The 27,257-nt window shown below is 52.7% G+C and overlaps 5 protein-coding genes across 5 annotated transcripts; 4 read left to right on the plus strand and 1 right to left on the minus strand.

Annotated features, from left to right (window-relative positions):
* Positions 1-1,601: 1,601 nt before the first annotated feature.
* CGCS363_v002833 (uncharacterized protein) lies at positions 1,602-2,425 on the plus strand (the record flags this gene model as incomplete). The annotated part of the gene is made up of 2 exons (XM_036634682.1): positions 1,602-1,746; positions 1,821-2,425. 2 exons carry the CDS (start codon positions 1,602-1,604, stop codon positions 2,423-2,425), a joined length of 750 nt encoding a protein of 249 aa, XP_036500361.1.
* Positions 2,426-12,679: 10,254 nt separating this feature from the next.
* On the plus strand, positions 12,680-18,720 carry mak1-0 (Peroxide stress-activated histidine kinase mak1; the record flags this gene model as incomplete). The annotated part of the gene is made up of 2 exons (XM_036634683.1): positions 12,680-18,448; positions 18,502-18,720. 2 exons carry the CDS (start codon positions 12,680-12,682, stop codon positions 18,718-18,720), a joined length of 5,988 nt encoding a protein of 1,995 aa, XP_036500363.1.
* A 1,652-nt stretch (positions 18,721-20,372) lies between these two features.
* Positions 20,373-21,965, plus strand: CGCS363_v002835 (uncharacterized protein; the record flags this gene model as incomplete). Its single annotated transcript, XM_036634684.1, has 3 exons — positions 20,373-20,728; positions 20,783-21,148; positions 21,212-21,965. 3 exons carry the CDS (start codon positions 20,373-20,375, stop codon positions 21,963-21,965), a joined length of 1,476 nt encoding a protein of 491 aa, XP_036500362.1.
* Positions 21,966-22,509: 544 nt separating this feature from the next.
* cct3 (T-complex protein 1 subunit gamma) lies at positions 22,510-24,464 on the plus strand (the record flags this gene model as incomplete). The annotated part of the gene is made up of 6 exons (XM_036634685.1): positions 22,510-22,534; positions 22,617-22,683; positions 22,742-22,950; positions 23,023-23,613; positions 23,669-24,306; positions 24,372-24,464. 6 exons carry the CDS (start codon positions 22,510-22,512, stop codon positions 24,462-24,464), a joined length of 1,623 nt encoding a protein of 540 aa, XP_036499589.1.
* Positions 24,465-24,801: 337 nt separating this feature from the next.
* Positions 24,802-25,425, minus strand: CGCS363_v002837 (PRKR-interacting protein 1-like protein; the record flags this gene model as incomplete). Its single annotated transcript, XM_036634686.1, has 1 exon — positions 24,802-25,425. One exon carries the CDS (start codon positions 25,423-25,425, stop codon positions 24,802-24,804), a length of 624 nt encoding a protein of 207 aa, XP_036499587.1.
* Between the last annotated feature and the right edge of the window lie 1,832 nt (positions 25,426-27,257).

Below are 27,257 nucleotides of genomic sequence, written 5' to 3' on the forward strand. Positions count from 1 at the left end.
CCGGTCCAACAAGTGTTAATTACTGTCCCCGCTGTTCGGTCGGCGGGGTCGGGTGCGCGTGTAAGTTTGACGGAACTCCCGCCAGCACCGAGGGGAGAGAAGAGGCTCGCCCGTGAAGTTATTCGGAAGAAACTCTGTCTTTCGTGCCTGTTGATTGAGTTTCTGGTCTCAAGGGGTATCAAGGATCTACCAAAGTACATTTGCATTCCGCCAACATCGATGCTTCTCTTGCAAGATGCATCATCAAACTCTCGACAAAACGACACACATCGATGACCCTGCTGCTTCCCGATCTGATAAGGGCTGGGCAGAAAGTCTTCCTCATAAGGTGATTGCTTCACCTTATGGTTTCGAAGTAGCACACTTCATCAGGTGAATGAATCACCTTATAGTTGCGTAAGTCGACCGCCGTGGGGGTTGCGATGTCGCAGCGCTTAGGATAACGACGTCCCCGACTTCTCTCAGGTGAATGCATCACCTTATAGTTTCTAGAGGCAGTCTTCATAAGGTGAATCAATCACCTTATGGTTTGGTAAGATCCACCAGAGGCATCGCTTCGTCGGCTGCACGTCGTGTAGCGCGGCTCTTGCGGTCCACTCCACTACCACCACGCAACAACGGCCACAGCAGGGTCAGTCATGCATCGTCACGTGAAGCCGTTGCAGACCCTGGTCCTGTTCTTGAAGTGGAATTGGAGACGCGAGGATCCATCGTCAGTCCCCAGCAGGATGGATGACACGCACACTCCGGTTGTGTAGTGTAGTGGTTATCACTGTAAGCACATTCTTCGTCGCAGCAGATTCCGATACCTTACTCTCTCGTGCTGACACCAGCTTCCAGCCGGATTTTGATCACCTACAGCTGTCAAACATCTTCCGGCAACCCCGGTTCGAACCCGGGCACGACCTTATCTTTTTGATCGCGATCGCTTCATTGGTTCTGCTGGTTTAACGTTCAGAGGTGCAACAGTCTCTAGACAGTCCCGAGCACGCCATGCCATGCGAAAGGGCCCGGACGCTGGAAGGCAAACGAAGTGGAAGCGAAAAACGAAAAGCAAAGTTGTCCATGGCTCCGCTGCAGATTCACATCAGATCCAGATTCTGCAGCGCCCGGGCACAGCTGACAGCTGGAACAAGACCTGACCTGACCTGTTGCCCGCTGCGACTCCTGTACGTGCCGGGGGGGGGGGGGGGAGGGACCATCCCCCAAGTTACCTACCCCACCATTCCAAGCCGGAGCCCCCTGCAGGTCCTTGTTCAATCAGAAATACACGGGCTCCGATAGGCCACAGCTCGAGACGAGCTCTGCCGTCATCGATGCCGCCATAACAGCACTTTGCGCTGGAGATGACCACCAAACGCCGACATGCCGACATTCCCTCCTGTCCTCCTTCCCAACTCAAGTGCTGCCTCGCACCCCCCTTAGAAATAAATTGCACCGCATCTCTGGCGCACTTCACTCCTCTTTCATCCTCCCACCGACTCCAATTCATCTCTCAGACGAGACTTCATTGTAGAGAGACAATCCGTGCTTGGTGCAATTCACAACGCTTCTAGATAAGACCCGATTCAGACAGATACACTACAGAAAAGCTGCAAAACATGTCTTCTGCAACAGGACTGCCCGAGCCACCTCCAGGCGAAGACCATCGTGGCCACGGCCACGGCGAATTGGAGCCTCTGCTCGGACGGCCTGGTGACGCCCAACAGCCTCCGGGCCAGTTCATTGCGAAGAACCTCGTTCTTGGTACGTTATTGCTGTCTCTCCGTGCTTCCCGTTGCCTCGTCCTCTTCAAGCCGTGACTGACAAGACGTTGGCAGGCACCGGTGTCGTCGCCCAATTTGGTGCTGTCATCTTCGTCGCCATGATCTGGGCTGCCGTCCTCACCAAAGATGTGATCCTTTTCTCCGGCCACCCGCTGGCCCAAAGTCTCGCCATCTTCACCCTCATCCAGTCGATCCTCTCCCTGCAGCCGACCCATACACCCGATCAGAAACGTGTCGGCCAGCGCGTCCATGCTGTCCTGAATCTGCTGGCGTTCCTTTTCCTCGTCGCCGGTGTCTCGATCATCGAGTACAACAAATTTCTCCAGGGCCCGGACTCCCACTTCCACTCCGTTCATGGCTACCTCGGCGTCATCCTATCCATCATTTTATTGATCCAGTACGTCGTCGGTTTCACCATGTGGGCTACCCCCAAGCTTTATGGAGGCGAAGACCGTGCCAAGTCCATTTGGAAGTACCATCGCTGGAGCGGCTATGTCGTGCTCGTCCTGCTCCTGGTCACTGTTGCGACGGCTACTGACACGCCCTACAACGCCAACGTCCTCAAGTTGAAGTTGTGGGCCGTCATTGTCACGTCTCTCCTGATCATTATTGGCGTCGTTCCGCGTGTGCAAAAGCAGAAGCTTGGCATCTCTTCTTAAACTCTCAAGACATAGGATTGTCGCATGGGCAAACTGGCAAAATCATCTTGAAGAGAGGAATTGGTACGGCCTGCGGGTAAGAGACAGGAAAGAATAGAAGAAGACAGTTTGGCCGTGCTTCAAACCGCATGAGCTGCCTATATGGATGTTGATTAGCTCCGCCATGCTTGGGTTGCTTTTGAAATGGGCGTCACTGCAGGCGTTCTGGGCATGGTGGGCCAATGGCTTTGGCTTGATTTCTGTTGTGAGCGGACTGTCTTTCTAGGCGTAACATTCGTTAGCATCGGCTCTGCATCATAAGATACTTCCAGAAACGATGCTTCATCTTCGTCGGCATGCGTGGCTTCAAACTAACTGCCCATCACGATCTACAACTTCGGAGTGCTCAGATGGAGGGAATCTCAAGTGCGAGCACGCGCACCTTTCCCCTGACGTTGCGCACTTGGGACCAACTGTAGTTCGGACTACATTGTCCTTGACTCATGATGTGCGGGGGTTGATGCCTGTTACGTCCATATTCACACAATTGCCTGTCGTCCGGGAACATCTAGGTGCCGTCGTCATTTGTTTTCTGGGTCCTGCCTGTTATGCCCGATACTCACCGGCCCCTGCTATGTGTGACTCGACTTCCATACCCCTTTTGGTCGGATAAGAGATTCCCAACCATGAGTTGGAGCAGACTCTGTTCTGGAAACAACGTAGCACCCGCTTGGTTTCCATGACATCACGTGTCGCTATGCCTTTGGCCCGCACGATGGTTCATGTGGGATGGATTCATCATCATGTCTCCGGGCTAAAGACAGGGCTGTCTGTATTGTCCAGACTACGGCAGAAAACGTGATGTACCTTGTCGCACCCTTATTGGAGTAAGTCGTCGTGGGAATTATCATCAACAGAAAACGTATTCGACGGTCCGGCTTCTTTTACGTCGATTTGGTGACTCACTGATCGAATATGCCTGAGCGAAGTAGCATTTAGGCTCCTGATAACATGCTCTCAACGCCCCAGCAGGTAGTTTTCCTTAGGCTAATATATTCCTCACGCTCCAGCGACGTCTTTCTACATCGCTGTATCTGTTGATCCTGATGTCACGGGAATCTGTCTGCCTTGTTTCTGGGCAAGAGTAACTGTGGTTTGTTTCGTAGTCTCGGCATCACTACGAGGGGATAAATGCAGCGTTCTTTGGTCTCGGATAGTCAAGACCGCGTAAAAGACGAGGGGGAGAACCGTATGTGACTTTCAAGTAGGTTGAAAAAAATCATCTTACAAGCTTGGGAGATCAGCATTCCCTTCTGATGCAGGCCTCGGAACCCGCAGGCAAGTCGCAGGTGTATCTTGAAGCGATCGAGAACAGCTGATACTGTTATTTCCTGTGAATTTTTTAGGATTGATGCTGCTGAAGTTACCTGCAGCGTCTTTAAGCCACGCATATTTGTTTTGGGAAATCTGTTTCGTGCCCAGTCCAGCGGATTCATAACCTGGCAAAAGGAGAGCCTCACACTTTCTTTTAGTGGACGTGAAAATGAATGTCGAGGGAAGCGATATGAGATTTCACTAGCACGAGTGCAAGTGCCACTTATTTGATTTGTTGTCCTAGGTGTCTGTTGTTTTCATGGTGAGACCATTCGATGTGGAAGACACTTTGTGCCAACGGTGTGTGATAAACGAAATCTAGGACGCCGAGTTCAAGACGTCGAAGAGAGCCAACCAATGCCCAAAACAAACTAATTCCTAAGTACCATTACACTCAACAAGAAGGTGTCAAGACGTTTAGTTGCTTCGGTTCAACCTATCGCAATTCCTTGGGAGTGCCTACGCCAAAGTATGAAGCCTATACGACGGCTCAGGAGTATCAGCCAGCAGTATCCCAGCTTTGCCACATAATTGCAAGGCAGATCAACTCATATTGAAGCGAAAGTGACCTCGTTGTGATCCCGTGAGTCTCCTGCTAAAACCGACATCCGGGCTGAGTGTGTTGGCCTGAAGGCGTACAGTACAGGTGATACTAATCATCGCCAATGCTTGATAATGACAGGCTGTTACTTCATTCCTTTAGTCCAGACACTAAAAATATACTCAACGTGATAAAGACCAGCAGACCTAACAGTGAACTAGATATTTAACAACTAGCGAAACGATTGTTCACATTCTGATCAGTCCAACGTTAATGTTGTAAGCCTCTATACCTACCCAAGTATATAATTTTCTTGTGGTTGGCACACAATCACATACGACCATACCCACTGGAGAACTCGGGATCCCGTCCGCTCTCCCATAGATAAGCCAGTGAGGGCTGGAGTAGTAGTCGGGTCGGTGACGACCGGCGAATGCCCGGTGTTGTATGTTTTTGGCCCCTTTTTATGCAAGTGGTTTGACAACATTTCCGTTTTGATATCGCCAAAGAGCAGACAGCTGGGCAGGCAGCTTACCAGTCGAAGAGAAGTTGTTGACTGACTACTTACAAAAGTTGCGGCCGTATCTCTACCGCATGGACACAAGGCTAGGCATTAAGTGTGCAAAAGCATTCGCCCTTTGGGGAAGGTAGGCGGGCCGGGTCACGACGCCGTCAACTACGGGCTTACCGCAAGGCACCAGAGGCTTGAGTCTGAGCAGTCTCACTCAGTTCCCAGCAAGCCTGACACCGCCTTGCCCAAACGTCTTTGAAGGGCGCCATAGGCGAGGACTTTCACTGCCGATGCCAGGTATAGTCTGTGTTGCGCTCTACCGGGTCAGCGCTAGCTGGACGTTGCGCAGCTCCTTGGGCATCAGACAACAACCTACGACCGTTTTAAGATATTCCAATTTTGATGGAAACCACGTTGATACAACAAACTTTACAAGCACTCAGCCACATGTGGTTGAGGGTGTCAAGTAGCTGGTGGCGCAAGAGTAAAAGCCCTACCCCAGGTTACAGTGACAACACGAGTGGATGGCATTGTTTTGGTGGTATTTACAACATGCGACTGCCAGTCACTGACCAGTCAAAGTCTGAGGTAGGTATTCAGCTCAAGATCTGCTGGGCCTTTGGCCGCCCATAATCAGAGAGTGGACCGAGCAGCAGTTCAGAGTCAAGATGCCGGCTCATCGAGACCCGCAACGGAGTTACAGCGAAGAAATTTGAAGTGAGCGGGATACTGAGAACCACAGAGAGTTACAGTAGGTACATTTGGCGCTCCTTTACTGCGGTCGCGACGTATCTCGTGGCTCTTTGCGTTACCGAAGGACTGGAAACGGGCTGTTGTGGCATCAAGCGCTAAGCCCGGCTCGGACGAGGGCAGGGGGATGGGCTAGACCGGTGCGGATACAGAATTGTTCGAGGCTTCCAGACGGTAATTCCTGAAGCCAGAGGTTGATTGGCTGGAATCTCGCCCCAAGGCTCCTCGATTTGCGACCACACCATCCAAAAGAGGTGAGGCGTTCGTCGGCCGAAAATGCCCCTTGCCCTTCAAATTTCGACTGGTTCTGACACGTTCTCGATGAATCGTCTCGCAAGTGGGGAACATACCGCGACCTGACGCCGGATGCCCCGATCTCTGCGGAGGATATCGCCCGCGGCGCCCCTGTCGCTGGTGGATTCCATTGGGGGCCCACGATCTTGGATGTTCCGTCGGTGAGGACGAAGTGAGGTTCTGTACGGATAGCAGGCGTCGATCGGCGATGCGGCTGAGACAGCAGATGTGGCTGTTATACTGTGGCTTGCTGGTAGCCACGCAAACGGGAAACCAACTGATACTAGGTACAGTCAGGTTGTCGCCAAACTCCTGATGCCGGCAGGAACCGTAGAACAATGGATTTGATGCCGTGACATGCGCGGGCTGTTAATTTGCAGCGAAGATACACCATGGGTGAGGATCAGGACAATGATGATGTCGATTCGCGACGGTGGATCAGGTGCCCTAATGTTACGGCTAATGTTGCGGCTTATCTGAGGTATAATATATAGTAAAGTATAGATATAGAAAAGGACTAAGTAACCCTAATAGATATAACCTAAAGTATAAATATAGAAATACTATACTTAGTATTAGAAAATATAGAGGTCTTTAGAGAGATAAAAATAAAATAAATAAAGTATAAATAACTTTTTTTTATAATAGTTTTAATTATTAAAATTTTAAAAACTTTACTTTATTTAAAAAGAGTAATAATAAAATAAGTAATTAGTATTTTCTATTTATTAAATAATATAATAATAAAATAATAATTTAATAATTTTAATAATAACTTTAACTTAAAAAGTACTATATATATTAATTTTCTAATAATTACTAAAAATATATAAGAACTATAGTTTAAAAAAGTATAAAAGTTCTTCATAAATATTATTAAACTTAATACTAAGAATATTATTAATATATTTATTTTTAGTATTAGTTTTTAGAAATAAACTAAATTATAGTTAGTAAACTAAAAAATATAAGCTTTTTTTTATATTTATAAGAATTACTAATAAGAGAAAATATATTAAATAGAATATAAGTTTATTAAAGTTTTCTAGAATAATAAATATATTACTTATAGAACTACTTTACTAAGAACTTTATTAATTACTTAAATTATATAAAAAAGTAGGATAACTATAAGAGTTAAGGGATAAAGTAGTATACTAAGACTAATATAAGAAATTCAAATAAATAATAGGCTACTCACACCCTAGGGTAGGGGGAGGGTTGTTGCGGCTCATTATCGCACTGAGCGGCAACGAATTGAATCGCAAGTCGAGTTCCGGGTGCGGTCCACGGGTTCGGCGATTGGCGCTCAAAGTCGGATAGCTCGATAGCAATTGCGTATCGGAGCCAATAGCGGCGGCAAACAGCATGGGCGCATGGGTTCAGAGGACGGAAGAGGAAGGCTTCCAGAGCGCTGCCACGCCTTGACAGAGAAGGACCGGGCAAGCGCCATGCAGAATGTAGGAAAACCACCGATGATTATGATGGGACGGTGCCTGCCGGGGCGTTGCTTGGGAAATGGGAAAGGCAGCTGGCACGAGCCCAGTAGTGCCATTTCTCGAAAATGCCCATCTGTCAGTTGGTCAAGAAAAGAGCTGCCACCAGCATCTAGATCAGCAGAAAACAACAACAAAAAAACAGACCAAAAGGCAAATGAGCTCAAGAGGGCTGGAAGAAGAGGGGAGAGTTACCCCACTTTCCATTTCATTGGGCTAGGATATCCATTAGAGGAAAAAAAGCCTCCTTGCTAATGATGCACATTGACGTCATTTGGCGCTCACCTAGCGTGGGAGGAACATGCCTCAGGGGTCTGAAAGGTCATGCGTTGGTCGAGGCAATAAAAAAAGGGACAAAAAAAAAAAAGAACCTGGGAGATGGGTTCGAGCGGACGCCGTGTCGTGCGCAAGACTTGGATGCAGCGTACCATGTCCCAGCAGACAAGAAGCAACTAGCACCCGCAAGCTCTGCTGGCCTTCGGAGCAGTGTCCGTTACCCTAGCCTCATGTCGTGTCGTGTCGTGTCGCTGTGAGACGCCTGGAGAAACGAGTCGAGCTGCCGCTGGGAGGGAGGGCTGAATCGCGACGAGACCTATTTCTTCAACCGGGGACGACGCAATACGTCGGCAAGTCGTCCTTGCATGCGGCCGAGTGTCTCGAGTCCGAAGTCTGTGCCTTGTGGATGCAGCGTCGTGTTGCAGAGCTTCTTCATCCTTTCCTAGCAACACTAGGAAAAGCTACGGATACGTGTAAGGAGCTCCGCAGACCGGCGAGGCAAGTGGTCGACGTACAGAGGCGATCATTTGCTGGCGGGCGCGGATTGATGAGATAGAGACGTAGAAAATTGGGCTGTGTTCGTGACACGTCCTGTCACAGTCCGAAGAGTTGTTGTGGGTTCAATTGAAGTACACTAGTTAGAATGGAGTGGACACTTGGGGCCATTAGTCCCGTGTAGTCGGCGGCCCAGAATCTTTGGCTCTACCTACGGATAGTGCCGTGTCTATTCAATCGGCACGGTGGTTGTTTGACCACCTTCGCCAGAGAACGGTGTTGTCGTCAAACAAAGAGCAGAGTCTTAAAAACGACGGCGTGGACGAAGAATCAAATAGAGCCCTCGTATACGCAGGTAGGAAATGGATCCGTAAAGTGAGGCTGTAATTCTCACGATGTTCCCCTCGAGGCGCCGAGCTGGCCGTTGCCCAGGGCGTGCCCTGGCTTGTTGTGGGTGCACTCAACGGCGGACCCCACTACCTATCGGAATGTACACACTACCTTGCTTCCCCGTTCAACGGTAGATAGCTGTCCCTGAGGCGCTGGAGCGTCTGCGTTACTGTGTTGTGTCGTCCGATAAGTAATCGAGTCCCCCGTAGGTGGAGACTTGGGGCGGGAGCTCTGTCACTTGACCTCCGTCATCTTGATATCGCTTGGAGGACCTTGCTGTGATGGCCCACGAGGAATTCTGTGAAGAAGTGAGCAGCGAGAAGCGGCAGCAGCATATCATGCGTCGAGAGCCGATGTACAATAGACTGCACCTCGCCGCCTGACGACTCAACGGGGGAGCACGTGAGCTCCGAACACAACGACGTTCGTCCAAAGTGTGTGCTGTAGTAAGACGGGACGAGTACGCGTGTGTTGTACGAACTGATTGTCGTATTCGGGGACTACGGAGACAAGTAGGGCGACAGGCTTGTGACGTCGACGAGACTTCATCGCGGCTCTGCTGAGCTTCGTCACAGAGGACAAAAGCACACGGTGTTGTAAGTCAGATCCAACAAGCTCGACGGGTCGGGTTCCGGATGTATACGCAGTAGTTAATACAGCGACATGCGGGTGCATCTTGTTTGCAGACGCATGAATACGGTTTTGCAGTTGGTCTTGGTCGATGATCTGTTCCAGTCAGCCAGCAAATGGCGCGCGAGCATCTGGCTTCAGCGTCGCAGCGCGTTTTGGGAATTTGTGGGCAACTGGGATAGAGTTCATCAAACTCCTCTGTACTGGAGGCTTGCATTCTCAATCTTGGTTCGTTGAGTGTGTCCGTATACGGGGGCATGCCATGGACAGAGAGGCCGATCCAGACGGGGCGGACGGAAAGTGCAAGGAACGGATGCAGAAAACCGGCTGAGAGAAACACAGACAGAGGCATGGTGGTGGCCCCCTGGGGGCCGCATCGTGGGAACCGTGGGCGCAGTCGGACCGGGTGCGTTGATGATTCCGTCTGATGGCTGGCATGATGTGTTCCGTGTCCCGTATTTTGTCTGGGACGTTTTGCAACCATACGGCGCGGCGACGGCCTGGTGCTGATGAGAGTCATGAACTTGCCTCTGCCTTGGAGGTTGGGAGAATGCATCATGGGCCGGGGAGAGTTCAAATGGGCCACCGAAGCCAGCCAAGGCGTGGTAGTGGTTGGTTTCTAGCGGCTCAGGTGTGCAGGGCGAATGTAAGAAGACGAGCAGGCCACGGATGGTATGGGAGTCCTGGCCATGATGGTCGCCGAGTGGGCTCCGTTACGGGAATCGTGGAGTTGGAATTGAAACGGCGGAGAGCATCCGATGGAGACCGTCAGAGAGAAGGGCCCCGAGAGGTTCGATTGCCGCAATGTCAGTCCAGGGCAAGGTTAGGTGCCAAGCCGCAACTCTGAAGCTACAGACGTTGCTTCACCGAGTAGAGTACCTAGGTGGGCGATAGGTAAGGTAAGGTAAGGTAGACAGACCATGGGAAGACGGAACGGAATCCGGCCGCAGCGCGAGATGACGGTAAGGTAGGCGACCTTACGGATACCTCACCTTGCGGGACGGGAGAAGCGAGTATCGATGTTCCTGGCGGTGGCAGGGCCGTAAGTGCGTGCTTGAGGCCGGGGCCGAATAAGGACGCCAGCCCATCTCAGGCTGCCCAGCGCCTCTCAGATTTGATAGTGGATTCCACAGCGAATTGTGACTTTGCAACTGATTTCCATTGAACTGCAGTACAGCGTGGGCGTCGGACTTTACGCAGTAGACACTCTCGGGGCGGGCTACGCAGTACCGGAGGTGTAGGTACCTAAGGTAGATACCTGTTTGTTGATGTAATGCGCTCCACATTTAACCAGGGCATGCACCTTATCCGTATGTGATGTACATCTCATGTGCGATACTACTATATGCAGTACATGCGCAGCGCGGGTAAGGTACAAGTACATGAAGCGACAGCCTGCCCTCTATTGTACAATGGCCGTCAAAGGACATCTCTTGGGCTTGGAGGCGCAACAAGCTGCCCAGAGGACCGAATAAGTGTCAGATTGAGATGAGACGGAGGAAGAAAGCCATTTGATCCGTATCGTGAGCGTGAGAACGATTGGCTTGGGCCACTTGAGCCAGACTGGTTAGTGAGATATGTCTAGGGCGGAAGCTGCAGTTGATTGGGATGGCATCTCTGGAGAAACGAGACCATCGTGACCCAAATGCCACTAGGCAACATTCATACGGTATCTGTACACTTGCACGGTTAGCCCTCCAAAGCTAGGGTTCCCGTGACACCAGCAACGCCCGAACCTCAAGGAGCGCAACAGTACGGAAAGTAGTTGTTAGCAGTGTCTGCTTGGAAATGAGGCACCCGACACCATGCGCCGCGGATGACCCGTACCGTACCAGTACTTGCCCTCAGCGGTACGGCCCAGTGCGACTGGCCGGGAAGGTATGCGAAAGTGCTAGTGGCCAGGGCTATTTCGTGTACCAAGCCGGTCGTCTTCCAAGGAAGCACCCGTTGGCGGTGTTTGTTTTTTCTTCTGAGGTTGGATGCCCGCTGGCTGGTTGCGCCGGACAGAGAAGGTTGCGATGTCATCAGCATGTACGAGGCCATTGCCAAGTAGTGAGGAAGAGGAAGAACACGCAGAGAAAGAGGCGTCAGAGCGAGTCCATGTAGCGGCAGGACCTCCACAGTTGTGTGAGACTGGAGGAGGATACGCAGAGTAAAATAGCCTTACCAAAAGACGGATGTTGAGTGGGCAGTATTTCCAGTGCTGAAAGGGGGAAGAATTCAGGTAACCTACCTAGGCACCTAAGGTAAGGTTAGGTAGGTAGGTAGGTAGGAAGGAAGTAGGGAGACTGGGCGGTAGACAGCGAAGAGAGAGGGAGAGAGAGCTCGGGCGGGAGAGCAGCCCGGCGTACCTAGGTAGGTGTGGAAGGTACCTTAGGTAAGGTACCTGGAGCCTGGAGGGCATGTTCCATCCAATGTCCTGGTCTTCTTCACCTCAGCTCCCACCTCCCAACTACGTCATCAAGCAGGACTATTCTCATTGAACGGGGCTGCCCACCCTTTCCTTTCTTGTTCCTCCGTTTCTTGCCTTTGCCTTTGCCTCTGTCCAGTTTCTCTGTCTCTTTCTCTGCCTTCCTACATTTTTGCCTTTGCCAGCCCGTTGCATGCCCGTCTGTCCGTCCTGTCTGCTACCTCACTGCATCGTTGTCCGCGCCGCTACTGCGTGTTCTCTCGCTTCGCTTCGTTTTTTTTTTTTTTCTGCTCCACGCCCCGATCCTCCTCGTCGTCGTCTTCCTCCTCCCCTTCCGACGACCCCAGTCCACCGTCACCGTCAGGCCCGATGCAAGACTGAGGAGCAACCTCAACCCCCCAGTCCCGGTCCCAATCCCAGTCCCGGTCCTGGTCTTTCCTAGTTCCAGTCCCATACTCGCTGTTCAGCCTATTCCACTTCAGTCCAAACGCACATCTCATCCATACCTTGCCTCGCCCACCTCACCATACCACCAAAACTAAGAGGTACCGATCCAATTCTCAACCAGACTAAACCACCACCACCACACCACCGCCGCACAACACAACACAACACGACACCGCATCGCACGCTCGCCCTCGGATTTCCTCCTCCACCGCTTGACGAGAGCACCTTTTCTCCTCGTCCCAAGCCCGCCGACCGACTTTTCTACTTTGCCCCTCTTCCGATATATCGCCTCCCCGCCCGAGCCCCTCGCGGACCTACTCACCGTCCGATTCTGCTTGAACCCCTGACGCTTGGTTCAACGGCGCCGCTTCTGACCTCCAGTCCGGATCGGCTTATTTGCGAAGCGACACGACCACTCGAAGTCTGCAAATCCTCGCGTTATTGTTCTGTATATGGGGCGCCCTTCTTATGAGGAATGCCAAGCACGAGCCTTCCAGTAGACAAGAAAGAGCCGTCTTCCGCGCGTCGACTTAGCCTCCCGCGACGAACCACCCCCGAAGCAAAAAAGTCGCCAACCAAAGAACCCGCTCAGAGCCTCCCGAGTCCCCGTCATGGACTGACCCTGAACTCCCCTTCATCTGGTGGAAATGCGCGCGTCGCAATGTCGAACGTGTCCAAGGAGAAGTCTTCTCAGTCGCCGGCTGACCGCCCCAAGGCGCAACTCGAATCTCAGTCCGCCACCTTTGCGACTTCTGGCGCACTTGGACGAGATATCAATGCGAAGCGTACACCGGGCGTACCTCATGTCGCCGATGACGTCGCAGGTGGGACAAGCGGCAAGGAAGAAAAAAGCAAAAATGAAGAGGCCGCGGGCTCCAACAACGACACGCCGCCTGCACTGTCCGAGTCCCAGATACAATTGAACCGGTACCGGGAGCGATTGGCACGCGATCTGGAGCGTCGCGAGATGGCGACAAGGGGTCTCATGGCGACGCCTCCTGACAAGGTTCGCGTCTCTCCAATCCCCGAGGAGAGCAACAATACGCTCCAGACCAATCCCGTAGCCCTGGCGACAACATCATCCAGCCTGACAACAACCTCGACCGAGTCGGGAAACACCATTCGCGGCGGCATCACTCCGGGTTTTGTCGCAGGTACTCCTTCTTACCCGTTCCCACGTATGTCGACGCCTGGGTATGCCATGAATCCGATGAGCAGACCATTCGGCAACATGTCACCAACTGCTGCGGCTTTCATGTCGCAAACCATGTCATTCGAGGGTTTTGGAGCTGCTCAAGACAAGGTCCTCTCCGGCTCGTCGACGCCCGCATCAGCGCTGACTTTCCTCCCTGCCGGAGCTACTGGCCAGTTGGATGGCGATTTCCCCAGCCCTAATTTGTATGACTTGTCACTAATGCTAAGTGCCGAACCTGGACTAGATGCGTGGTGGAACACAGTCGTGCAGATCATGAGGGATGTGTACAAAGCCGAAAGAGTCACACTTGCCGTGCCAGCTGATACCACTGACATCGAAAACGTGCCGTGGGGTCAGAAGGCGACCTATAATGAACACCAAGAAGACGACCTTAGTCTTGGTTACATGGCCAGAGGCAGCAGTCTCATTCCCAGCAGTGCGGGTGACGTTGTCATCGAAGAACAAGCAGCGCATGAAGACCCTTCACGACCAAAGCTTGTTCCGCGACCGAGTCTACAGACTCGCCACTCCTTCACCGCTTACGAGGATAACAGAGAGAGAAAAGGTGGCAGCGAGAGACTTTTGCCCTCCCGTCGTCCAGCGCAGCTTGGCAGGAGCAAGAGTTACTTTCCGCCGGCACAAGCGCCCGAAGAAGTCGGTTCTGAGCCGTCAGGGCCGCCACTCAACACGTCGGCACTCGCTGAACACGATGCTGAGGATCAAGACGTGCCCAGCTGGGAAGTACCTCTTGGTGCAAATCCAGATGTTCAAGGCAGGGTCCTCCCTGTCCTTCAAGCTTTAGACTACGAAGCCGATCCTCTCATCGACCACAGTGGCGTCATGCGCGTTCTTGAACGCGGTAAGGTGATTGCACTCACAAGAAGCTACCCATACCTGCAAAATTTACCAGATGAACCGGCTGCCAAGGCCAATCCAGCGACGAAAGCGACATCGACAGATGCAGCCAGGAAAAAGCTGAAGAAGATGAGGGCGGACTCTAGCTCGAAGTTGTCAACTATTTTAGGAGGCGGAAATCCTCCGCGGAGTCTGGGTCGCAGCCAGGGACTAGAAAAACCTCAGCCTTCAAGCATGATTTCGCGACTGGAGGATGATAAACCACGGCCGCCGACCCCAAAGTATGAAGAGTTTGAGCAAGCTCCTCCGTCGCCATGGTCTCAGTCTCCTGCGCCATCGCCCGCGGTCCGCGCTGATCCCACTGAGAACCCCTTTTTCACTGATGCGATGGTGGATGAAGATTCCTTCAACCCGGGGTCCGCGCCTGCAGACTACGCTGGAATGCGACCGCCCGAGGCGATCGGAGTGGACAACTCATGGACTGTTCTTCACATCCCCCTGACGCATCTCCTTCTTTCCAAACCTGTTCATCCATTTAAACTCGACACAACCATCCTCGAGCAGAAGACGCACAGCCGCAATAAGAGCGAGATACATGATCAGTCAGGGGACCATGACGCGTCTGCTAGCTCCTGGCAACGAAAGGACAAGCCTGCACCAATTGCCATTCTTTCGATACTCAGCCCCATCATCCCATATCCCTCGAACCTTCGCCACTCTCTCGAGTATCTGGCCCCGCACCTAGCGACTTCATTCTCTCTTTGTCGTCATTATTCGAATCTGGAGACGGAGCTTGCTGGACTCAACCGCCGGAGACCTCACACCGCAGGTTTCGGTGCCATTGCTGCTGATGGACGACCGTTGGCAGACCCTGCCAGTATCGGTAACCTTAGTTTTCTCCCCTCCGAGGACCCGACTGCCCATCGCTCCCTGGCGGGCAGTATCACAAGCCCAAGTGACTACTCCGGTGTCTCCAAGAGCGCAACTGGCTCGCCGATGGGAACACCAGGCTGGGACTCTAGCTCGCTCCATATGCTTATGGACAAGCGCGGGCCTTCGACCAGCCCTGCCTACTCTGGAGGCGAGAGCTACTTCAACACCAACAAAAAAGCATCTTCGGCCCGAGCAGAAACATCCTCAGCGAGTTCCCAAAAGACGCGACGCAGTTCCAAGGAGGGCTCACCAGTCGATCACAGGCAAGCTCGTCTGTCGGTTGGACTTCATGCTGTCGCGCAGGAACCCTCCTCCACACCCGGGACAGGTGAAGGTCAAGACATCATCGAGAGGGCTACGGAAAGTCGGGTTTCCACGCCGGGTGGTGTCAAACGCGTACTCTCCAGCGAGTTGAAGAATTACTTGGATGAAATCGCGGTACTCGAACCCCGACTGAAGTCTGTCGAGCAGAAGCCTTTGGAACAGAACCAGCACACTCTCCTACACTCCTACGGTGCCGACTTCGCCACGAGCTTCCAGTCACTACCGCCTAGTTCGAGTGTTGTGAGCAAGCCTGTGCCCCACACGGCACCGTACAGAGCTGGTTCAGTTACTGTTGGCTCAGTCGATATGCCGCCACCTTCCGATCGATTGAAAGGTCTCATCCTTGATTCCCTTCCAGCGCACGTTTTCGTGTCACTGCCCCAAACTGGCGAGATTGTATGGGTCAATAGTCGCTACCTGACGTATCGAGGACAAACAGTGACCGACCTCGCTGCTGACCCTTGGGGCAGCATTCACCCTGATGATAGGGACGAGTACTTGAAGGCTTGGGGCCACTCTTTACGGACAGGGGAGCAATTTTCGAGAACAGTTCGTATAAGGCGCTTCGACGGCGCTTATCGATGGTTTTACGCCCGAGCTGTGGCTTCCCGTGACAAGCGCGGAGTCATGATGCAATTTCTCGGATCTTACATGGATATTCATGACCAACATATTGCCGAACTCAAAGCCGCGCGTCAAGAAGAGATTGAGGCATCAGAGGCGAAGCATAGACTTTTGGCAAACCTCATCCCCCAAATCATCTTCACAGCTACCGAAGATGAGGGCATCACGTTCGCCAACGAGCAGTGGCTCTCATATACAGGCCAGAGCTTTGAAGATTCACTTGGTCTCGGCTTCATGGACTTCGTCCATCCTGATGATTTAGCGAAGTGCCAAATACCCACAGATCGGCCGCCCACACCCTTTCCAGCCAAATTCGATCGTAAGAGCCAACAGGAAGCTGCATCTTTCGAGGCTGCTTTCACGAGCTTGACTGCGCCATCGAAGGGTCAAAATCTGATGGAGACTAATATCAGAGGAATACACCAAGCGCTTTCGCGAAATAACAGCTCGAGCAGTAGTTCGGTGTACGAGATGCCTACCGCAGATCTCACGGAGCTGGCGAGGAAAGGAATCATCAAGGTGACTACCGACAGCAACGGCAGACTGTCGTATACGACCGAGGTCCGATTGCGATCTCGGAACGGAGAATACAGGTGGCATCTGATTCGATGCGTCGAGATTGACAACATTGATTTCGGCAACGGAGCGAGCTCATACTTTGGCTCTGCTACGGACATCAACGATCACAAGCTCCTGGAAGCCAAACTCAAAGAAGCCATGGAATCAAAGAGTAGATTCTTGAGCAACATGTCGCACGAGATTCGCACCCCATTGATCGGAATCTCTGGCATGGTCAGCTTTTTGCAGGATACGACCTTGAATGAGGAGCAGCGTGACTACACCAACACCATTCAAACGAGCGCCAACAGCCTCCTCATGATCATCAATGACATTTTGGATCTATCCAAGGTCGACGCCGGCATGATGAAGCTCAAATACGAATGGTTCCACACGCGCTCTTTGATTGAAGATGTCAACGAGCTGGTGTCCACCATGGCGATTGCCAAGAGACTTGAGCTCAACTACATTGTCGAAGAGGACGTTCCTGCTTGGGTCAAGGGCGACAAAGTGCGCATCCGTCAGGTTCTTCTCAACGTCATTGGAAATGCCATCAAGTTCACTGCCGAAGGTGAGGTGTTCAGCCGATGTAGAATCTTCACCAACACAAAGTCGGCACCCGCCAACGACGAGATCATGCTGGAGTTTGCAGTTATCGACACCGGACGAGGTTTCACGAAAGAGGAAGCGGACTTGATCTTCAAGCCCTTCAGCCAAATCGATGGAAGCAGCACCAGACAGCATGGAGGAAGTGGTCTTGGCTTGGTTATTTCCCGACAGCTGGTGGAGCTCCACGGTGGCAAGATGGAGGGCACTGCAGTTCCCGGCAAAGGCTCGACTTTCACATTCACCGCCAAGTTTGCCCTCCCAACCTCAGCCGACCACCCCGATGGTCCGATCAGCCCCGAAGCGTTCAAGCCTGTCGTTCAAGCTCCTGAGGAGGTCACCGTTCTTCGCCCCGCTGTAAAAGCTTCGCCAGCAGCAAAAGCCATATCGGGCGCAAGCCCGAGCACTGATGCTGAGTTCGTTTCGCCAGCTCTGGCGTCTAGTGGAAGCTCTGATCCTTCGATACGCTCTAATATTTCCCAAGTTACGGAGCGCACATCTGTGTCTTCGGTCAACGTCGGTCTCGTACACTTCAGTGAAGCCGCCAGGGCGAGCGGTCAAGACCTGTCAGAGATGAAGCTTGAGCTTCCTCCCAGCGAAGCATCATCGGGCACGACACCGACCCCTGAGACATCTAAGCCCGTCAAACTGGAAGACTTCAGACCTCCCATGTACTCGATCCTCATCATCTGCCCGCAAACTCATAGCCGCGAGGCCACGGCGCAACACATTGAGACGACCCTTCCCAAGGACGTGCCTCATCAAATCACAGCTCTTGATTCAGTTGACAAAGCTCAAAGCCTTCTGGGAGGAGATGAATCTGTTAATTTCACGCACATCGTTCTCAACCTACCCTCGCCCGAAGAGATCATCGGATTGATGGAGAGAATTACAAAGTCTACGACCATTAGCAATACGACAATCCTGATCTTGTCCGATTCGGTTCAGCGGCAGGCGGTAATGAAACTGGCAACTGACACAAAGTATGAGCAGCTGGTGTCTGAGAACCTGGTCACCTTTATCTACAAGCCAGTCAAACCATCCAGATTTGCTGTCATCTTCGATCCGGACAAGGTTCGCGATCTTAGCATTGATCGAAACAGGTCTACAGCACAACGCATGGTGGAAACTCAGAAGGCCAGTTACCAGGAAATCGAGAAACGTATGGGCAACAAGGGGTATAAGGTGCTGCTGGTAGAAGACAACCCTGTCAACCAAAAGGTCCTGAAGAAATACCTCAAGAAGGTCGGCGTGGAAGTCGAGGTTGTTGCAGACGGAGCCGAGTGCACCGAGACCGTCTTTTCTCGCTCCCATAGCTACTTTTCTCTGATACTGGTAAGTTATCCTACCTGCCGACAAGCCGACGTGGCCACTAATAGATCAACTAGTGCGACTTGCACATGCCGCGCAAAGACGGCTACCAAGCTTGCCGGGAGATACGGCAGTGGGAAAAGGAACGGGGATTCAAGAAGCTGCCCATCATTGCGCTTTCGGCCAATGTCATGTCCGATGTTCAGGACAAGTGTGTGGCAGCTGGCTTCAGTGACTATGTTACGAAGCCGGTGGACTTCATCGATCTCAGCAGAGCTATGTCCAAGTTCTTCTGAGTAAATACAAGCAATAGGAAAAACGGCGAGGACAGAGTCATTTCGTAGGCTACAACTTGTATCCTGCGGCGAAAAGTACAAGCAACGACATTCTACACTTCAAATCAAAAGGAATCACATTGGAAGGGCATGCGTCATACGGATGGGTTGGGCGTTTCAAGGGATACGAATGAATTGGGTTAGCATGAATAATCAGTAGTGTCCTTTTTGCGCACCAAGGACCACTGCTTCGAGGCGGATACCATGATAGAGAAGCGCCCTTAGAAAAGAGGGCTTTGATTCGGCGGGAATGGACGGGATGGTTCCGGACTATACATCAGTTTCACTTCTCATGGGCCATTGGGCAGCTAGCCTAGATCATTCGTGACGAATGTATATGGTCTTCTTCACAACTACGTCGTCGCCAAGGTAATGACGTGGATTTGACTCTGAGGTCGAGCACCCACTTTCTCGCCTTGAAAGTGACAACTATAGTACGAGGAACATTGAAGTCACGACGACATGGGGGAAACAGTCGGTTTCATGTATGTATCTGCCGGAGTCCTGACCATGGATGCGCCTTCTGCCGCGGTTCTCGTACAGTATTGCCCTTCCTAAAAGGACTCTTAGTGCCTTGAGAAGATGCCAAATAATTTCGTCCCTGTTAGTTCGCCACAGCCCTATACGCCCCTTTCCAAAACGCTTTGAGAGAGGCAGGCGTGCCTGCTCCCATTCGTCGGGTTGACCTCTTTCAGAAAGACCCGAGCGTCTGACGCGATTTCCTCAAGAGACTTCCCTATTCTCATCTTCGGTTGACCTTCACTTGCCCTACCTACCTACCATCGAATCGTTCTTTCTGCCTAACTGACTAGACCGACGTCTGCTCCAGAACCTCCTACACCAGAACAGCTCTTGCCTTGACCTCGAATCTTCGAACGAAATCTTCGTTGTCGACTTCTTGCTAGGAATTTGATTTACAGCAGCTCACCTGAACAATGAACGACGGCTACAAAACGTCGGCGATCCCCTCTTCCCACAACAACAGTATCTCTTGCAACGAAATCAACATCCCCGCGCTACCTTCCACCTCAGGAACGGTTGATCGATCCTCTACTACTTTCAAAAAAAGGAATCCTCAGTCTTTTAACTTTTGCACATATCTTTATCATTTCCAGCCAAGTCTTTCATCGTTATTTCACGGTTATAAGGTCAGCCTGGGCGCCTGCGGCATGGCAGGTCCTTGGGTCCGAGGACGCAAGAGGCCTGCATCCGAATGTCCTGACATACCAAGAAAGCGACCCCAGAACAAAAGTCCTGGTGAATCATCTAGAGCAGACATTTCGGTGCGAACAGAGGACCGGCAAACGACGCTATTAGGCTCTGGCCAGGAAGCGGCCATTACCATGGAAATCTCCAACTCCGACATAGGTACTTTTTTGAACCATAAAGCTTTGCCAGAAAAGGTCTGATGAATCTTGAGGCATACAGATCGGTTTTCTCCGCCTGGAAGGCGACAAATCTTCCCTACCTTGTCCTCCCACTGTAAGGCACCGCACCCTCACTTGGGCATCTTGCCTTTCTTCCACCTAATTGTACATTCAGGCACACTCTCGCTCTGCAGGAACCCATCAAGTGTCGAGTTCACTAGTGAGGCAGGCACTGAATTATCAAAGATGTCGAACTTCGTCCCTAGTGCGAGCGTTCGGGAGAAGCTTCTTCTGGGAATCAAAATTGGCTCGCAACGAAGGGCAAAATTCGAAGCACTCCACCGCGAGGACAAGAATTACTATAAGAATGAGTCTCCCAACGATGTCATCGCGATCGATAATATCCGGTCGACCGATTGGACTCTAGAAATTCCTTACGACCTTCACCAAGAGGCTGTTGGTGCTAGTGCCACACAGCAAATCGTGTCGATGGGGCTCGAAAACCAGCCAACCGTATATGATGACAGGGGGAAACTGGGTCTCGACAAAAGAGAGATGCGCGCCAAATGGCTTCGTCACCATCAGGCAAGACTTCCATTCGTGTAAGCCAAGGAGCGTTTTCTCAGCGTTGGAAGTCTCTACTAACATTAACTAAGTCAAGGAAGTGTGCGCCGACTGAAGGCGGCGCTCGGCGCATTCAACGAGACTCCTTACAATATACAGGGAATGACGAGTCTCCGACGAGCCGGCCAAGTCATGAACGTTGAATGGAGACAAGGCCCACGAGGCCGGCAAATGAGCATGAACTTCAGTGCCTTTGAGGAAAGATCCAAAGAGACCAACGGATATCGAAAGCGTACCATACAATCAATCCATTTTCAGAAGGAGGACAACGCTCGACACAAAGACTTTGGTCCACCACTGGATGCTGAAAACGCCCAACAACTCCAGGAGAGTCTCAGTACGGAGATGTACTTTGGACATGAAGAGAACCATCCGATAGCCATGCATGATTTTGAAATGTAAGTCCACTCACCTCTAACCCCGCTCCTCTCATGTTGAATTAATACTGAGTATTATCAAAGAACCGACGCCATTGGTAAGAACCGCAGATGGCTTTGCATCGAAATCTCTAGGCCACTGGTGCTAAGCGACGGTCCGGTTCCCCTCGACCTCGATCCGATGCCGCTTTCCACCATCAAAATTGCGGTACCAGTCGACAAGGTGACTGTGATGCCACACCCTTGGCAACATCAGATGATCCGCGACATAGCTCCAGATCAAGCGGCGGTTCCCCGGGGACTCGGAGACTTCTCGAACTCCTCTTACGGCTCATATAATGTGCCAGAGGAATCAGCAAGGTTGAGATTGAAGCTGAGTAAAGACGGCATCCCCATTTTCGTGACCCAGTCGAAAGTAGACCAAATTCCGGGCCATCAGATAGTGGAAGACTTTTTGACGACAGATAAAGTACCCGGCCTCCCTTGGAAGGAAACAGACCGAAGAGCTAAAGCCGAAACCAAGGTTAAGCGGAAAGGGGAGTTTTGGGAGCGCGTTGGTCAAGCCGCACAAGAGAACAGGCTGCAGTGGATATCTCTCCAGCAAGCGATGGCCAGAGACAGCTGCGTGGTGGACATCATTTTCAAAGACGAATGGATTGATGTTCCTGCAAGAATTGCGGCCCGAGACCTTTCACGAGATCCCTCTTTCGCCCAGGTCCCGGCACAAATTCCTCGGCATATACGGGCGAGGCCGAGTGTTCAGCCCACTGGGAGGTATCCGAGTCATGCGAGCTACCGTCCAGGAAGTTCTGGGCTTAGGAACGAAGTTAGGATGTAGACTTGGGCATCACTAGGTATCATGAGAACGACGGGACTTTATTGGTGAGGAGAGCTGAAAAGGGCGGCGTCCGTGATAATCGGTATCATCTGCAGCCCTCTTACATTCTGACAGGAGGAAAACGAGAAAATTAGCATCATTCACGGCCTTTTTTCGATAAGTATAATTAAATATTATTTCGGGTTATGCGTCTGCTCCTGAACCGTGCAGTGATTGGTGTGAAGCAAGGTGTTGGAAGAAGTGTACTTTGGAACCTGAGGCTAAAGTATTGGTTGCATCGGTGTGGTGGTTTGGTGCGTCAGAAGCCAGGCGCGGGAAGCTCGGTGAACACCACCGGGAATAGGTTCCGCCGTGCTCCAGCTTCATCCCGCCAAAAAACAAACCCGCCCAGCGAACTTTTTAGAAGCCCGGTGCCTTGAGGAGCAGCAACAATACCCCCGCCATCTCCACGATTTCCCTTGCAACGGTGAAGTCCTTCGCCGAAACAAATCCCACAGACGATCCGGATTTCCATTAGATTTTTCTGAATTTGTCGTCGCCCATCATGCAAGCCCCTGTGCTGGTTATGAGTACTGCAGCCCCTCCTCCCGCCGAGCTTGATGAGCTACCCCCCATGTTACGCGGTGATGCTGACCATATCCCTCTCCTTAGACACCAATAGCGGTGAGCGGCAGACGGGTCGCAAGGCCCAGCTGTCCAACATCGCTGCTGCTAAGACGTACGTCTATCCTGTTCGACTACACCGCCGTACGAACCAACTGACCCCGCGTTCCCAGCGTTGCCGACATTATTCGATCATGCCTCGGCCCCAAGGCCATGTTGAAGATGCTCTTGGACCCTATGGGAGGCATCGTCCTCACAAACGATGGCCACGCCATTCTCAGAGAAATCGAGGTCTCCCATCCTGCAGCAAAGAGCATGATCGAGCTCAGCCGGACGCAAGACGAGGAAGTTGGCGATGGCACCACGACGGTCATAATCATGGGTGAGCAAAGCTTCGAAATCCGCGCGCACTACAATTGCTGCTTATCAAGAAAGAGTAACTGACACTTCCTAGCTGGTGAGATCCTCGCCCAGTCCCTGCCCCAGCTCGAGCGCAACATCCACCCCGTCCAGATCATCGCTGCCTTCCGCCGCGCGTTGAAGGACGCCCTCGAGATCATCGACGACATTTCCCTCCCCATCGACGTTAACGACGACAAGGCCATGCGCGGCCTCATCTCCTCTTCTATCGGCACCAAGTTCGTCTCGAGATGGTCGGACCTGATGTGCGACCTCGCCCTCAAGGCGGTCCGCACCGTCACGTGGGAGGCCGGCAACGGAAAAACCGAGGTCGACATCAAGCGTTACGCGCGTGTGGAAAAGGTTCCCGGCGGCGAGATCGAGGACAGCAGAGTGCTGGACGGTGTTATGCTCAACAAGGACATCACCCACCCCAAGATGCGCCGGAGAATAGAGAACCCCAGAATCGTCCTCCTCGATTGCCCCTTGGAGTACAAGAAGGGCGAGTCGCAAACCAACATTGAGATTTCCAAGGAGGAGGACTGGAACCGTATCTTGCAGATCGAGGAAGAGCAGGTCAAGGCCATGTGCGAGGCCGTCCTCGCTCTGAAGCCTGACTTGGTCATCACTGAGAAGGGTGTCTCAGGTACGCAATCTCAAGAAGCGGGATTCAGGGGGTAATTTTGGCTAACGTCTAGCAGATCTCGCCCAGCACTATTTCGTGAAGGCCAACGTTACCGCGCTCCGCCGTGTCCGCAAGACGGACAACAACAGAATAGCCAGAGCCACGGGCGCCACCATCGTCAACCGTGTCGACGATCTCCAGGACTCCGACGTCGGTACTCTCTGCGGCTTGTTCGAGATTGAGAAGATTGGCGACGAGTACTTCACCTTCCTGACCAAGTGCCAGAACCCCAAGGCCTGCACAGTGCTCCTGAGAGGCCCATCCAAGGACGTGCTGAACGAGATTGAGCGTAACCTCCAGGACGCTATGGGTGTCGCCCGTAACGTCATGTTCAACCCCAGACTTGCTCCTGGCGGTGGTGCGACCGAGATGGCCGTCTCTGTGCGGTTGAGCCAGCTCGCAAAGGGTGTTGAGGGCGTTCAGCAGTGGCCGTACAAGGCTGTCGCTGATGCGCTCGAAGTCATCCCCCGTACCCTGGTGCAGAATGCCGGTGCCAGCCCCGTCAGAGTCCTGACGGATCTGCGTGCCAAGCACGCCGAAGGCAAGCACTCTTGGGGTATCAACGGAGACAGCGGTGTGATTGCGGACATGAAGGAATACGGAGTCTGGGAGCCGGAGGCTATTAAGTTGCAGAGCATCAAGACGGCTGTCGAGGTATGTGGTTTACATCTACAAGATATCACAAGGTTTTACGACACATCAACTAACACATTTACCAGGCCGCCTGCCTGCTCCTCAGAGTCGACGATATTTGCAGTGCGAGAAAGGCTGCGCAAGTAGGCAACGGCCTGCACGGTGGTGGTGACGAATAAGATGCCTGATGAAGTCAGTCGGCTGGTATTCTGGTGATAGTGGGAAACTACAACGTGTGTTGTGACGAGAAGAGATGATGAAGGGGGGAAAATATTAAGCCATACCCTATACCAAGGCATAGACATGGGATTAGAAATACCTAGACGACGACGACGTTCTCGGGCATTTTTTTAAAAAAGAAAAAAAAGCTTTGATGCTTTGATCGGGGCTCTGCCTGCTTGTGTCTCCTGTCACTGCACAGTCTGTCAATCCTGGACCCACCCGTTTGATCTGAAGTTATTTTTGGGGATGCCAAGCCAAGCTTTAAAGCTCAAGCCCATGAACCTCATGGATGAATCAGTCGTCGTCGTGGATGACGAGACCGGAGGGTTGAGCTGTAGCGGTGGTCTTTGACTCCATGTTTCTACCGCCGTCCCTGTATTCCTTGGCATCGCCGTCTGCCTTGGTTGTAGATGTTTCCGCCAAAGTCGGCTTGTCTGCACCACCGCTTGGCACTGCCGGCGCCTTTGGGCCGGCTGCAACAGGGCCTTTCTTGCCCCTCTGCTTCTTCTTCTCTCTCTTCTCTCTGTTCTTGCGTGTGCGCTCCTCGTCCTTGGCCTCGCGCTCGGCCTTTTGACGCTCAAACTCCTCGTTATCCTTCTCTTGCTTCACCTCCTCGTCCATGGCACGCAGTCGGTCATACTCGCGGCGACGGCTGGCTTTGTAGACATGGAACTCGCCCGAGCCGGCTCCGGCGCTGGAGCCCTGGACATTAGTCACGATTTCGGGCGGGGCATTGACGGCGCGCTTGGCGACGGCGCCGGGGGGTGGGGGGATACAGATCTCCTGGTCGGGCTTGGAGAAGAGGGCGTCGAGCTGCTTCGCGTGCTCGGTGACGGGGGTGAGGGCGCGCTTCTTGACCGGACGCCGGCTGCGCGGGTCGGCGGAGGTGGGGATGGACTCGGGGCCCTCGCCAGACATGGTTGCTGCTGATGCTCTGGCAGGTGGGAGAGAGATGTGGGAGATTTGCGAAGGCGGTGGTGGTATTTGCGGGGTGTTGGGGATCGTCCAGCAAAAGATGGCGCGTTACGTTGAGATTGGGGTCGTATGATTGTGGGATGAGACCAGGTCGGGAATGGGCTGATTCGATGCTGGGAGGCAACCGAACAGAGATCTGCTATGCAGTCGGCCGGGCGCGAGAGATGGATGCGTCGTTGGGATTGTTTGTTTCTCTGTCTGGATTCCTGTGTTGGCGCCGCAGGGCGGTCGGAGATTTCCGTAAGTGCAAAAGTCGTCGCGCCGGAGACACAAGAGGGAAGGGATTGTCGTTCGTCGTACTTGGCACGTTGTTGGAGGTGGCACGGCACTGTTGTGTTGGAGCGGACGGCGGCTAAGCTTGAGGGAGAGTTCCGGGGTAGTTGCGGCGGCTGTCGTTCGTATGTTTCTTCGCGTCAGTGGAAGACTGAAGGATGGAACATGAGAAGCATGTGGAATGGTGTGGGTGCGGTGGGGAACGTTGTCGAATGACGGTGCGGCGTTGCGGGAATGGGCAGTTCCAGGCACGCGTCTATCATGAGCGACACGCGCAAAATGTTGTACTATGTAGAGCGAAATGCGACAGACGGCGCAATATAGGGTTGCACCGGCAGGGCGTTGAGCGGCAAGTGGACAAAATCGAGTGTCTGTCTACCTACTTTAGCAGAAGGACGTGTAGGGCCCTGTGAGTAAAGCAGTCCACTGAGACTTCTCGTCTTTGCTGCAAGTTTGACTGGAGCGACGTCGAGACAGCATGAAGGAGCTGGAAGAGGGAAGGAAAAAAAAAAAAAAAAAAAAAAAAAAAAAAAGCTGGAGAGGGCATTTGCATCGTGCAGTGCAAGTGCCGCCGCCATGCCGCTGAAAGGGTGGGGCATGGAGAGCAGCGTCGCCGCTTATCGGGGGGCCAGTGCGCCAATCAGGGGCTGCGGATTCCCTGTCTCAAGGCGGCTGCCGGGCCTTCAAAAGTGTTGTCTCTGACGTCTGGTTGGCTGGTCGGCACGTTGGGATGCCCCGATGTACCCCGCCGCAGCAGGGGCAGCAGGGGAGCGATGGACACAGACGAGATGCCCGGTGCCTGTCCCCGGAAAGACAGGGCTTCAGATTGAAAACCAGCCCGCCAAAAAAGCCGCCGCTCAGTGGGACGAGGGGTCCTTTGGATGTTTCTGCTGCTGCTGAGCATGCCAGAAAAAATTACGGCCGACCGACTTGTATGGAATACCTGTGGTGGTGGCACAAGTACCATGCCACCGGGCGGCGGACGGGAACCAAAAATACCTGTCACACGGAAGGGGGCACGCAAGAAAGACGCCAACGATTGATGTACAGTGCAGCAGCAATTAGTGCCTGACAGGAGGCGACCTCAGTCAAAAAGAGCCACCGCACTCTTCCATGTCGCTCCCGTCGCCGTCACACTACCAACACACACATACACACATATACACTCGCACACTCGCGCACACACACACAATCCCATCTTGTGACTCTTAGCTACTCCTTGCTACGCTTTACGTATCTTGTACCTAAATTAAACTCATCCCATCTCAACCTCTCAGGGCCTGTTGGTTGACAATCCGTTGACGCCTTTCCCAAGCAAGCACCACCCCTCTCAGACCCTGTCCGTAAGGTTAAGGTTGGCATAAGGCGATACAAATACAACGGCAGCCCCTCCTAAGGTTTTCCTCTCAACCGCCAAACTCCTGCCCCGCCTCATTCCTCTCTTCACTCTTCCCGGTCAACAAGGTTCTCAACGCTACTCTTTTGCGACCTGCGGCTGAATT

The sequence above is a fragment of the Colletotrichum siamense genome (assembly GCF_013390195.1).
Source record: "Colletotrichum siamense strain Cg363 chromosome Unknown KSG_Cg363_contig02, whole genome shotgun sequence".
NCBI lineage: Eukaryota > Fungi > Ascomycota > Sordariomycetes > Glomerellales > Glomerellaceae > Colletotrichum > Colletotrichum siamense.